Source organism: Anabrus simplex, chromosome 4, assembly GCF_040414725.1.
Source record: "Anabrus simplex isolate iqAnaSimp1 chromosome 4, ASM4041472v1, whole genome shotgun sequence".
Taxonomy (NCBI): domain Eukaryota; kingdom Metazoa; phylum Arthropoda; class Insecta; order Orthoptera; family Tettigoniidae; genus Anabrus; species Anabrus simplex.
In genome coordinates, this window is record NC_090268.1 from 362,598,012 (window position 1) to 362,611,677 (window position 13,666).

General features: G+C 39.8%; 1 protein-coding gene across 1 annotated transcript in view; it reads left to right on the plus strand.

Annotated features, from left to right (window-relative positions):
* Positions 1-13,666, plus strand: part of LOC136872277 (uncharacterized) — a 259,648-nt gene that overhangs the window by 186,901 nt on the left and 59,081 nt on the right. The window contains exons 8-9 of the mRNA XM_067146098.2: positions 5,682-5,821; positions 7,327-7,444. Coding sequence (XP_067002199.2) covers positions 5,682-5,821; positions 7,327-7,444 — 258 coding nt within the window. The remainder of the gene's footprint in view (positions 1-5,681; positions 5,822-7,326; positions 7,445-13,666) is intronic.

The window sequence follows — 13,666 nt, forward strand, 5'->3', positions numbered from 1 at the left end:
TTGGGTTGTTTCAGTAACAGTAGTGTGTGGTGAGACTGGAAGGTATCTTGAAGAAGGAGCAGTACCTTCATGTTCTATGGAGGAATGCTGTACCATCTAGAACTCAACTTACTGTTGTTCTGCAGCAAGACAATGGGTGGTGTGAATAAAAATGAGTCTTAAGCAAGTGAGCGTGTGCTCGCTGAGTGCCTGAGTGTCTCCCTGCCGATGAGCTTCCACTCCGCATTTGCGGTGAATAAAAATATAGAGCGGAAGCACAGTGTACACTCGAGTGTCTGGAGCAGCCTCTCAGTGTCACTGATCAAGGTCGTGCATGTGCCGTGTATATAACACCTTAGACTGTGATAACACTTCGATGTCTTCCGGGTAGTTCAATGCTTAACATGGCAGGCGACGACATTGTGGAATTCCAGTCCACTTTTATCTCCATTTTAAAGAAATATACAGTTATGTTTTCAGAGACACAGTTACCAGATAAGAAGCACAAGAAAACAAGTGCAATAAATCCAGTTCAGTGTGAACTACTCGCTAAATGTAACTTAAACATTTCCGTCCAACAACTGTCTGATTGGTTGAATGGTCAGCATTGAGGCCTTCGGTTCAGAGGGTCCCGGCTGGGTCGGGGATTTTAATCGCCTCTGATTAATTCTTCTGGCCCGGAGACTGGGTGTTTGTGTTTGTCCCAACACTTTCCTCTTCATATTCGCACAACACACTACGCTACCAGCCATCACAGGAACACGCAATAGTGATTACATCCCTCCATCTAGGGTTCAGGTCAGGAAGAGCATCCAGCCGTAAAACAGGGCTAGATCCACCTGTGCAACACAATTTGACCCAGGACCCCACAGAGGTGGGAAAAGCAGTAGAAGGAGAAGAATAATTTCTGTCCAACTGTTGATAAAAAATTTCAAAACATGAAAACGAGACTGAAATATAAAGTAGAATTAAAGTGTACAAGGAAACAAATGCACATCGTTAAAATAATGGGAGAAGCAGCTGATGAATCTGATGCAGAGGGAGAATAACCCTACCATCGGCCGTCTGAAAGGTAGGAAATCATAGCCTGAATATTACGACATTAATAAACTGAGGAAAATTGTAGGCCTATAATGTAAATAACAAACATTAATTATGATGAAAATGATATATTGACAATGAATGAAATTTTTAAGGAGCCAGATCTGCAGGACCGGATGAGTTGGCCGTGCGGTTAAGGGCGTGCATCTGTGAGCTTGCATCCAGGAGATAGTGGGTTCGATGCCCACTGTCAGCAGCCTCGAAGATGGTTTTCTGTAGTTTCCCCTTTTCACACTAGGCAAATGCTGGGGTTGTACATTAATTAAGGTCACGGCCGCTCCCTTCCTACTCCTACACCATTCCTATCCCATCGTCGCCACAAGACCTATCTGTGTCGACGTGTCATAAGCAAGTTGTAAGATCTGCACAAGTTGTAATCCGTTCGACTTCCTACAGAGGCATCATAACTCTGCAAACATCGGAGTTTCTCCAAATTCGGGAGTCATAGACAGAGTCAGGCCATGATACATCTACACTGGTTGAATTCTTCCTTTCCATTGCAAGTGGCCTTTTCTGTAAATGTAGTCATTCCCATGAACATGTGGCTTCTGAATTTGTACATGAGTACAGTCCACAGTTTTGACAGCACAAGGAAAGCTCAAACGTTCTTGCCACTAAGCCCGTGCTTCCTGCATCTAAACAACATTTGTTGGAATTTTATCTAATAATCTGCTTTCATTTCTGTTCATGTCAAAACCTGCGAAAATATATTTGACACAGATCTCCGAGATGTCTTCACCAATTCCACTCTGAAACTCAGGGTCACCAACATAATGCAAGACGATTTACATTTTTCTTCATTTGTTAGTGCACCACCTCTTGTTTCTTTGGAGTGACCAAGGAAATGCTCCGCAAACCATTCAGCATGCTCCTTGAAAATCCACAACCTGTTTCCAGTCATCTGACCAGGCCAGGAATGGAATGAATGAAGCGGTGAGGATAGGAATCGTGCCGACTGCCAAAGCCTGTCGCACTCCTCTGGGGCAATGATTAATGACTGACAGATGAAATGTAATGATATTGGAGAGTGCTGCTGGAATGAAAGATGACAGGAAAAACTGGAGTATCTGGAGAAAAACCTGTCCAGCCTCCGCTTTGTCCAGCACAAACCCCACATGAGTGGCCGAGATTTGAACCACGGAACCCAAAGGTGAAAGCCCAGCGCACTGCCGTCTGAGCCACAGAGGCTCTTCAGCATGCTCCTTACTGGACCTTTATAACACTCTGTAATCAAGTTGAGATGACTCTCTGTGAAGTTTATATTTCTTTTCCGCTCAATCACCACCATTACCTCTGCCATGGTAATGAAGTTGACACTATCATTTGGAGTCACCTACTGAGTTAGCTCAAGGAAACATGAGCAGGCGCTTAGCAGAAAGAGTGCCTGCTTTATCTTTATTCACCAGAAATCTGGAGCACCCTCTCTGCTACTTGAGCGACTGGAGTGTGTGCTCAAGGTCACAGGTCTGCTGTGCATGACTGCTTCCGACAGGCGGTTTTTATTCACCTCATTCCGAGTGCCTGCTCTAAATTCGCGAGTAAAGAGTGTATGCTCACTTTTATTCACACCACCCAATGACCCAAAACACTCTTCAAAGCTTTGCAAGAAGTATGTATGAAACAAAGAATCATCACGAGTTCTACAACTAACAACCTGGCACCCTTTCACCCAATTTATCACCCAGTTGTGGATTGTACTCAACTGTAAGGCAACACAATCTTCTGTCAACAGTTCTAAAGATCTCTGGCAATGCCTTATGCAAGCATGTGGAACTATAACCATAGAGATGTTGATAAAACATATCAGAATCATGCCATGTACCATATTTACTTATTTACTTACTCTTTGGCACTACAGCCCCTGTAGGGCCTTGGCCTCCTGGACAAAATACACCCACTCTTCTCTGTTGACTGCTCTGGTTCTCCATCTTCTAACTCCCATCCGTCTCAAATCCTCCTCCACGCTGTCCAACCACCTGATCCTTGGGCTTCCCCTCATACGATGTCCTTCTGGTTTCCCATCAAAGACCTTCTTTACTGTCCTGTTCTTTGTCATTCTTTCTACATGTCCCAACCATCGCAGTCTACTGCTCTTCATTTCTGCTACTATATCTGGTTTATTATACAGCTCTCTGATTTCCTTATTATTTCTGATTCGTCAGAGTCCACCATCCTTTATTGGTCCATAGACTTTCCTAAGTATCTTCCTTTCTCATCTCCATAGCAACTCCTCATCACCTTGTGTCATAGTCCAAGTTTCGACACCATACATCACCACAGGTCTCACTACCGTGTGATAAACAGTCAGCTTCAGATTCCTACTAAGACTCCTTGCTTTAAATACCTTGCCTAAGGCAAAGTAGCTCCTATTACCAGCTGCTATCCTTGCATGTATTTCTTCCTTCATACTATTGTTTTCAGCTACCATTAACCCTAGATATTTAAAGCTTTTGCAGCGTTCATATTCTTTCCCATTTAAATTCACATATTTTTCTGCTTCATTATACTTTTTCTTAGACATTATCATATACTTAGTTTTTGACTGATTAATCATCATTCCCATCTCAGCCCCATATTTTTCTAGTTTTCTCAACTTCTCTTCCAGATCCAGTTTCCTCCTGGATAGCAAATCAATATCGCCTGCATATGCAAGGTCTTGTGTCACTCGATTAAACAATGTTCCACCAGGGTTGCTCCCTTTATTATTCGCATTACCCTCTCCAAAGCAGTGTTAAACAGAAGGGTGGAGAGTACATCACCCTGTCGTAATCCTTGGTTAACTTCAAAAGCTTTAGATAAAGTACCCTCAACCTTTACTTTACATACTGTTGTCGCTAGAGTCATTTGGACCAATCTTGTAAGTTTGTGAGGTATTCCTGCCTCTTTCATTGCCTTCCTCAACTGATCCCTTCTGATACTATCATATGCCTGTTTACAATCAATAAACAGCTGATGAACATCAATGTTATACTTGTAACATTTTTCAAGGATCTGTCTGATAGTAAAAATCTGGTACGTAGTAGATCTGTTAATTCTGAAGCCGCACTGGTAATCTCCTAGATATTCTTCAGCGTATGGTCTCCTTCCAGCTATGATTTTTGCTAAGATTTTATAAGCAATACATAGCAATGCAATTCCTCTATAATTCCCACAGTCTGCTTTATCATGTTTCTTATGTATAGGGCAGAGTATTGCTATATTCCATTGCTCTGGCATTTTCTCCTTTTGCCATATCTCTACCATAATTTCATGCTACCACCTTGTTAGTTTCTCACCTCCATATTTTATCATTTCTGCAGTAATGTTGTCTTCTCCTGGTGCCTTATTGCTTTTAAGAGAATTGATTCCATCTTTAACTTCTTGCAATGTAGGTTCCTTGACTGATTCCAGGTCCACCTCTTCTCTACTTTGTTCCTGCCCACTCTCTTCTGTCTGCACATCTTCGGCCTCACCTTCAAATCCTGACTCCTTATTCAGCAGTTCACTAAAATATTCCACCCATCTGTCTAACATCTGATCTTTACCTCCAATCAGATTTCCCTCCTTATCTTTACAGAAAACTGGTCTGGATTGAAATCTTTTCTTTATATCTTTTACCCTTATATAAAACTGTCTAGTTTCCTGAGCAGTCTTTCTCTCTTCTAATTCTTCAGTCCACTGTTTCTCAAATTCTCTCTTTTTCTTCCTACATTCCTTGTCTGCTTCCTTTCTCTTCTCTCTGTATTCTTCTACAGTAGTTCTTGTTCTTCTTTGTAACATTCTCCTTCTTGCCTCGTTCCTTTCTTCAATCTTCTTTCTCCAATCTTCATCAAACCAGTGCTGAATCCTCGATTGTTTCTTTCTGCCCAAAACAGTTTTGGCCGTTTTGTATATTATACCTTTAACCATTAATTCATTGGTCATTTGAAATTTCACTCATCTGCTGCCTAATAAATCACAAGAACTGGAGTTTTCTCTAGCTAAGTTCAAACATTTTGACACTAGTGTATGTATTTGTTTCAGTTGTATACCAATAATTCTAATGTTGACTGTGCTGTGTTGGTAATTGCATAACATTGTTTTGATCTTCTTTGTATTAATTTTCATATGGTACTTTGCTCTCAAGATCTTATTCATTCCTGCTAGTACTTTTTGTACTCTCTCTTCATTCCCCTCAATGACAGCTATGTCATAAGTAAACATTATCCTCCATGGCTAAATGGTTAGCGTGCTGGCCTTTGGCCACAGGGGTCCCAGGTTCGATTCCCGGCAGGGTCGGGAATTTAAACCATCATTGGTTAATTTCGCTGGCACGGGGGCTGGGTGTATGTGTCATTTTCATCATCATTTCATCCACATCACGACGCGCAGGTCGCCTACGGGGGTCAAATCAAAAGACCTGCACCTGGCGAGCCGAACATGTCCTCGGACACTCCCGGCACTAAAAGCCATATGCCATTTCATTTCATTTCCTTTTGACTTCCATTCCATTGATCTTTATCTCTTTCATATCTTTTAACATTTTTGCTTTTAAATATTTATTCATTGAGTGTTATAAAAATGTCTCTCCATAGCTATAAGTTGTTTAGGTATTGCTTAAAATTTTGCTTTAACTTGTTTAGTTGAAGAAGAAAAGAAGAGCCTGAGTGGTCAGGTTGACTACTTGATCCGTGGTAGTACTGTTGATGTAAAGAGTGACCAAACTCATCATCTAATGGAAGAGAAAGAAGTTCATGACTTACAAGAAATGAAATTGGCTCAGGTAAGGGAACTGATAGTCACATAGCAAATGCAACTGCATGATTTTGTATGGTGAATATAGAGAAATGTTACTTTATAAATGTGGATGCTGAATTGAATAAAATAAAATTGTTAAAACATGAAAACTTAAAAAAAAATTCATTTACTTGACCAACTCTGAAAAGTCTCTGTACTATCATTGGAACCAAACCAAACCCCACGACACTTAACGCCCTTGAAAGGGCCTTGGCTGCCCAGCGACTGCTGCTCAGCCCGAAGGCCTGTAGATTACGAGGGGTCATGTGGTCAGCACGACACATCCTCTCAGCCGTTATTCTGGGTTTTCGAGACCGGAGCCGCCATCTCACCGTCAGATAGCTCCTCAGTTCTAATCACGTAGGATGAATGGACCTCGAACTAGCCCTCGGGTCGAGAGAAAAATCCCTGACCTGGCCGGGAATAGAACCCGGGGCCTCCGGGTGAGAGGCAGGCATACTACCTCTACACCACAGGACCAGCACTATCATTGAAGCCATTTTGTATTTCATATCAAAGCTAATTTCATCAGAAGGTGATTGGGGCTGAAAGTTAAACTTCTTGTTCTTGATTTTGAATGATCTGTTTGCAGTTGGTAATCTAAACTGATATTTAATTGTGCAGGAGATTTCCCAGTTACTTTATGTATAACTTAATGAAGAAATCTCACACTACTGATATTCATTTCTCAGCTTGCCATAAAATCACTCAATCTAAAACCATTATACTATGGCGCTAGTGTATCTACGCCTTCCAGCATTTTATATGCAGATGTCTATTCCCACCTTAGCATTCATGTCCACCATAATCACATCAATATCATAACTGGGTGTGTTTTGTGCATATTCTTCAATACATCACAGAAGGAGTCTTTCATATTTTCAGGTTTATCTTCTGTCGGTTCATGCACACATATAAATTTAATGTTGAAAAATTTTCCTTTAAGCCTCAAAGAGTATATACACTCATCAACTGGCCTGAAATCCAAGATTAATTTCCTTATCTCCTTATGGACAAGAAAGCCAGTTCCAAACATATATTCTTGTCACTTCTACTGTTACAGCAGATTATAAAGTCATCAGTATCAAAGAATATCAATAATTCTCCACTATACTTGCCGTATGGCCGCAGTGGTTATTTCATATGTCTGAAATTTCTGTATCGGGTGTTAAGGTAGCAGGTCGAAACAAGCTTGTCACATTCCAAGCGGCCAAATGTAAATTATAAACATTATTTTGCATCCAAGTTCATCTGAAATTTGTCTAATTCTTTGGGTTTCTCAACAACAATAGTAAAAATCATATGGCCTCAGCATTTGGAACATTAGCTCTACCAGCATAGCTCTAAGGGTCATTTCACCACAAAAGCCTCCTAACATGTACCATAAAAATAATTATTTCTTGAAGGTGGTAATACCTGCAATAACTCCAAGCAACACTATAAGAATATGAATTTTAAATTGTCAATATTTAATTTTGTCTTCATTTTCAGGTGTTATGTGGACTTCTGAACAATAACGTGGAAAGTTACATGTATTTTGGCATCTCCCAAGATTCTGTTGTTGAAGGGATGTTGCTTACTCGTGACAATAAGGATGTCTTTAGAAACGGTAAGTATCAGAGTATGTTTTAAATCATATAATGTAATTTAGACAAGATCAAAATATTTTAAATCAAATATACAAAACACTGATTCATTCAAAATAGCCCTTTCCATCTCCTTTTCTTAACTATCTTCCAACAAATATTTGAAACAAGAATGTTATTGTTAAGGTCAGAGAAGAAATAAAATGAGAAAAACTGTGTATGGTGGGAAGAGTTTGAATATAGTGTTTTAAGATGTACAAGTTATATGTCTAGGAAACAGATGGAGAGCAGTGACTTACCGGGTAAGACCGCGTGGATATAAAGTACACACAAAAGAAAAACATGGGTCCATAATTTTCGGCTGCAGCCTTCGTCAGTGGAGGATAGAATCCTATGTGTGTCTTCTTTCTTTTGCTCCCTCTACCCAGACTGTCCTATCGTATATATTTTTTGTGCATGTATCTATTTCGAATAATCGACTCTGCAGAATTAGACTTTGTCAATGAGCTGACAAGCAGACTTTCTAAAAGGCCCCATCCAAACAGTTGTTCTTTTTTGAGAAAACCACTGAATATATTAGGACTTACGTAGCCTTTATTGACTATTGTAAAGCTCTTGATTTAGCAAAAATGTGGGCAATTATAAAGGCCCTTGAAAATGCACGGATATTTTCAAAATGCATAAAGCTTTTGAAAGGCATTTATGAACAAGCAATGATGATGGTCACAGTAGCTGAGGATCTGAGAGTAGCAGAGGAGTTCAACCAGGGAATATGATCATTTTGAAGTTGTTCACCCTTATCCTCGAAGATGCATTTACAACTTTAGATTGGGACAGCAAAGGAATAAATATCGAAGGCATTGACACAAGTGTGATAAAGAGATATAACTTGAAAACAATATTCTCTCGCCCATGGGTAAATAATACAAGAACAAGCTCAAATTATTATTATTTTATGAACATTATAGTTATTATTACTTGTATGTATGGCTATGAAAAGATGTACATAAATTTCGTATTAGTTTTATTATTATTTACGTAGTTGAATGATCATATTGTGTGTGAGGTTATGTCATGAAACCTGTGCTGAATATAGACATTTATACCACTTCCAGAATGGTAATAGCCAACTAAAATGATGGAGAATATTCTGCACATTATAATCTATGTACTAGGCACTCCAGAATTTTCAAGAACTTTTTTTTTTTTTTTTTTTTTTTTTTTTTTTTTTTTTTTTTTTTTTTTTTTTTGTAGCTTTCTAGAAGCCTGGCCAGGCACATATATAATGAGTGATCTTGACGGTGATGGAGAGTTGTTGGTTGACGAATTATTGGGAGAGAGTTATTGGTTACAAGGAGTTGTTGTTTAGTAGAGTTATGGTGTAGCAAGGTTATACTTGTGACGACATGTTGTGACATGCTTTTAAGCAGTCAACTGTTTCAACCAAAGAGAATGGGTTTCAACTGTGTGTTAAGGTTTCAATCTCCACGTGCAGCGATTGGCATGTTTTTAAATGGCGGCTTTGTGATGTGAGTGTTTTGTTTGTGACAGCAGTGAGTAAGGTAATGTGTGTATTTATTTGTAAATAGATGTGAATAAAATGATTGTACCAACTGACAGCATCTCGTGTGCGTCTTCGTGGATAAGAGTCCACCATTTTCAATGCGAGATACAGTAATACCTCGATGTTTCTGCACGGGACAAGGAAAAAGAACATGTTAAGCAAAGAAACTTACTACTGAATAAATAAATAAAAACTGTACAACAGAGATATGGAAACACTAGATTCATTTTCTGATATGAGAACATTTTACGTTGTGTATCCGTGGATACAGTGAAAACTATAACTACCATTTCTAAAGATAAGAGATTATTTAAAGCTGTGAAAAACACAGGAGAAAAATGTGGAAACCTTTTCTGCTGGGGATATAAAATGACAACAGTGCATAGAAAGGTGTGAAAAATACCAGACAACAAATATGAAAACATTTGCACTGGGACCCATAAACATATCCACATATTATTGAAGATCACATTCTTTCTAAAATGAATTGTAATAGAAGCCTTATATTTTGGACCAGTGGGCTATTAAACATCATTTTCTGGTCACACTCTTAAGACAGTGAATTGGAGGTTACAGTCGGTCATGTGCAACTGCCAGAGAATGACTTTGGTGGCAACTTTGAATCCAACAAAACTTCAATCAACTTGAGTGATCAAGTCGAAACCTGAAAGTGTAAGTTTCAAAACTCACACCACCTCTGCACGCTTTAAGATGCGGATGTCAGTCCACTTGCTGAAGTATTTCAATTTTGTCTTCATTAATCAGGAATTTCATGACTTTCTCCATATCAGTAACTAGGCTATAACAAGACAAATATGCACTTTGCTAGTCAACATAACATTATTATGTTCCTAATCCAGGTGTAGTCTATCACACGACAAATATTCGCTACCCTTCACAGTACTACTCAATGCAAAATAAATCTCTAACTTCTGAATAGACAGCAAAATATAAGCACAAACAGGCTCACTGGGTTATTCAGCAATCTCGCTGCTAACCGGCAAGCAAAACTGAAAATTCCTCTGGCTAACAGCTTGTTCTCCGTGGGTGCAGCTTACCCTTCAAAGTTCAGGAATTCAAGTTGTGTTACCAGGCAACTTTCCCAGACCTGCCACCTGCGGCGATGGCTCTTACTTGAGTTGGATATCACATTCCTTTCACTAGGGATGACAGAGAACGTTTTTAGGGCTAGGAAAAATATGATCATACTAAGCGGTAATGGTGAATATTTGTGAAGTGGTAATTGAGGTATTTTTATATAGATTTAATAGGTGAGAATCAGGACTTTGAATTTACGACATGCTAAACAGGAAAACGTGTTAATGTGGAATGCACTAACGAGGTTTCACTGTATTGTATTATCTTTAAAAGAAATACAGTTTTTAAATAATTTATATTCAAAGTATGTATTTCATCCCTAATTGGGGGCATCTTCAGCTTGTAGAAGAAAAGTATATTGGAAAAGGTGAGCTCTTCTCAATTATTGACTTGAATCGTACTGATCAGTGAAAACCTATAACAACTTAGGACTGTGATTCAAGAACTGAAGGCTTACTTAGGAGTGATTGATTTGGAGATGAAAATCAAGAAAACTAGAATATTAAGTCCTGGAAATCAACATCACAAAACTGAGCTTCAAACCATTGGAACAGTTGATGAATAGATTTACCTTGGCCATGAAATCCAACTAAGAATGTACAACTTAATCGCAGAAATCTCTCGAAGAATAGGACTGAGTTAGGCAACATTTAGAAAACTTTGATTCATTCTGACCAACAAGGATATTCCAGTCACCCTGAATACCAATGCTTTACAATACGTATCTTTTCAGTTAGGGCCGATGACCTTCAATGTTAGGCCCCTTAAAACAACAAGCGCAAGCAAGCTTTTCAGTTACAACTGATGTCCTAGAGACTATGACTCTTAAAAAGGCAAGTGCATAAAAGCTACAAAGCACACAACGTGCTATGGAATGACATATGCTAGACATCAGTCTTAGGGACATAATTTGAATGGCAAGAACAAAGAAAAATGTGGGTAACAGATGTCCTGGAGAGAATTGCTAGACTGAAATGTCGATGGATGGGGCACATGGCAACACAACATCCCAACAGATGAACCCCTAACATTGTTCACTGTAGACCGTGGGAACACTGCTGCACTAGAGGAATACCACAAAGAGATGGCTTGATGACGTAAATAAGGTTGCAGGAATACACTGATACCAAGTGGTTCGCGATCAAAGAGGCTGGAACAAAATGGGAGAGACCTACATTCATCAGTTGATGGATAAAAGCTCAGAAGAACTACTAGTCTGTTCCTACCCTTCCTAGATTCCTGTTAATATTTTTAATACATATCCTTATGCTTTCAATGCATATTCTTTGGCTCTGTCCGGCTCCATGGCTAAATGGTTAGCGTGCTGGCCTTTGGTCAGAGGGGTCCTGGATTCGATTCCCGGCAGGGTCGGGAATTTTAACCATCATTGGTTAATTTCGCTGGCACGGGGGCTGGGTGTATGTGTCGTCTTCATCATTTCATCTTCATCATGACGCACAGGTCGCCTACGGGCGCCAAAGCGAAAGGCTTGCATCTGGCGAGCCGAACTTGTCCTCAGACACTCCCGGCACTAAAAGCCATACGCCATTTCATTTCTTTGGCTCTGTTGCTAACTGGTTGGCATCCTGGCCTTTGATCCTTGGGGTTTCAGGTTTGGCTGGGTCAAGGATTTTAACCTGCATTGGATATTTCCTCTGGTTTTAGGGCCCTGGGTAAGTGTTTTCTTCTCGGCCAAGAAATGTCTTCTCTGGACATCCTGCTGTTAGTTGTGCTGCCATTCGGTGAGAGAGTCCGCTGTGTCGTCTTGACCAGAAATGGGAGATGGTTGAATCTCCCCATAACTGGTGCAATTTAGTTAATGTCCAGGGCACAGCAGATCTGCAGGGTCCTTTTCTAATCTCCCATGAAACTTGGAGGAGACTTTCCTTCATTACCTTAGGACCTCTCTCTCTCTCTCTCTCTCTTTTTTTTTTTTCAATTGGCTTTATGTTGCACCGACACAGATAGGTCTTATGGTGACGATGGGATAGGAAAGGGCTAGAAGTGGGAAGAAAGCGGCTGTGGCCTTGATTAAGGTACAGCATAACATTTGCCTGGTGTGAAAATGGGAAACCACTGAAAACCATTTTCAGGGTTGCCAGCAGTTGGATTTGAAACCACTGTCTTCCGAATGCAAGCTCAGAGCTGCGCACCCCTAACCGCATGGCCAACTCACTCGGTACCTTAGGATCTAATTGTCCGGTGTCCACTGGTAGGCTTGAAAATGAAGCTGTCCCATATTTGATCTGACCTGTCTTCACCAGTATGCAGGATGGTCTCTTTCACATTATCAAGGCTAACTACTACATTCTGCTCTAGAGTTTAAATTCTTTAATCTGTTTTCCCATCCTGGAGATTCGTCAAGTTAGATTCAGTTCTAGAGTTGAAATCTCTGAATCTGACCTCTGGAACACAGTCATTAGGTCAACCAACAGTTTTAATGCTTATCACGTCTCCCGACAATGAAGATCCTCCCTCCTCGTTATGTTCTATGTAAAGTTAATCTGGATTCAGTCCAGTGGCAGTCAGCTGCCCTCAGAGTTTTATAATTAAGTGTTGACGCAAGTATGATAAACGAATATAACTTGAAAACAATATTCTCTCACCCTTGGGTAACTAATGCAAATATCAAGTTCGAGTTATTATTATTTTATGATTATGTTTATTATTATTACTTGTAATGTATAACTATGAAGTGTTTACATCCATTTAGTATTAGTATTATTACATCATATGTACATACGTCTGCCTGCTGTCATTTCTTGATGGATACAGTACTTTTGCATCCATCTCTTGGCACAGACCAGAGTAAAGTGTAGCTTCCACCGAAGTCCCAGTCAACATCCATGGCTGTGACAATATGGAAGTTGCTGGGGTATGGGTAGTGCTGAGTAATGACATTCGGAGCATGACTAGTGCATCTGAGTGTTATGAAAGGTGCTGCTCATAGGGTCAGTCGTGCTGCAGTAGTACTTATGACCCAGTGAGGAAAGCAATGGCAAACTGCCTCACTCCTCATCTTGCCTAGTATGCCTCATTTTGGTGCTGCCATTGGTTTTTGGGGTTTCCTTATAACTGCATAACCTTTGGTGGTGCTATTTGAGGATCCAACCAGCTTCTGGGCTGATGACCTAACAGACTGACATGTACATATGATATGATCACACTGTTTATGAGGTTATGTCATGAAACATGCACTCTATATAGACATTTATATCAGTTCAATTAATGTAAGAACCTGTATATAATTCATTCTTACCTGTATATATATAATTTGTAATCCTTAATTGTGAAACACACTGTAACTTCCAGAATGGTAATAGGCACTAGAACAATGGAGAATATTCTGTACATTGTAATCTATGTATTAGGCACTCTAGAATTTTCAAGAAGGTATATTTTGTAACGTATCTTTCTGGAAGCCTGGCCAGGACATATAAGGAGACGATCTTGACGGTGACAAGAGAGTTATTGACTTGGGAGTTATTGTTCAGTAGAGCTATGGTGTAGCAAAAATATATGTCTTGTGTTGACATGCAGTAGTTGCAGTCTCCATATTGAAGTGTCAGGCAGTTATTTTTTA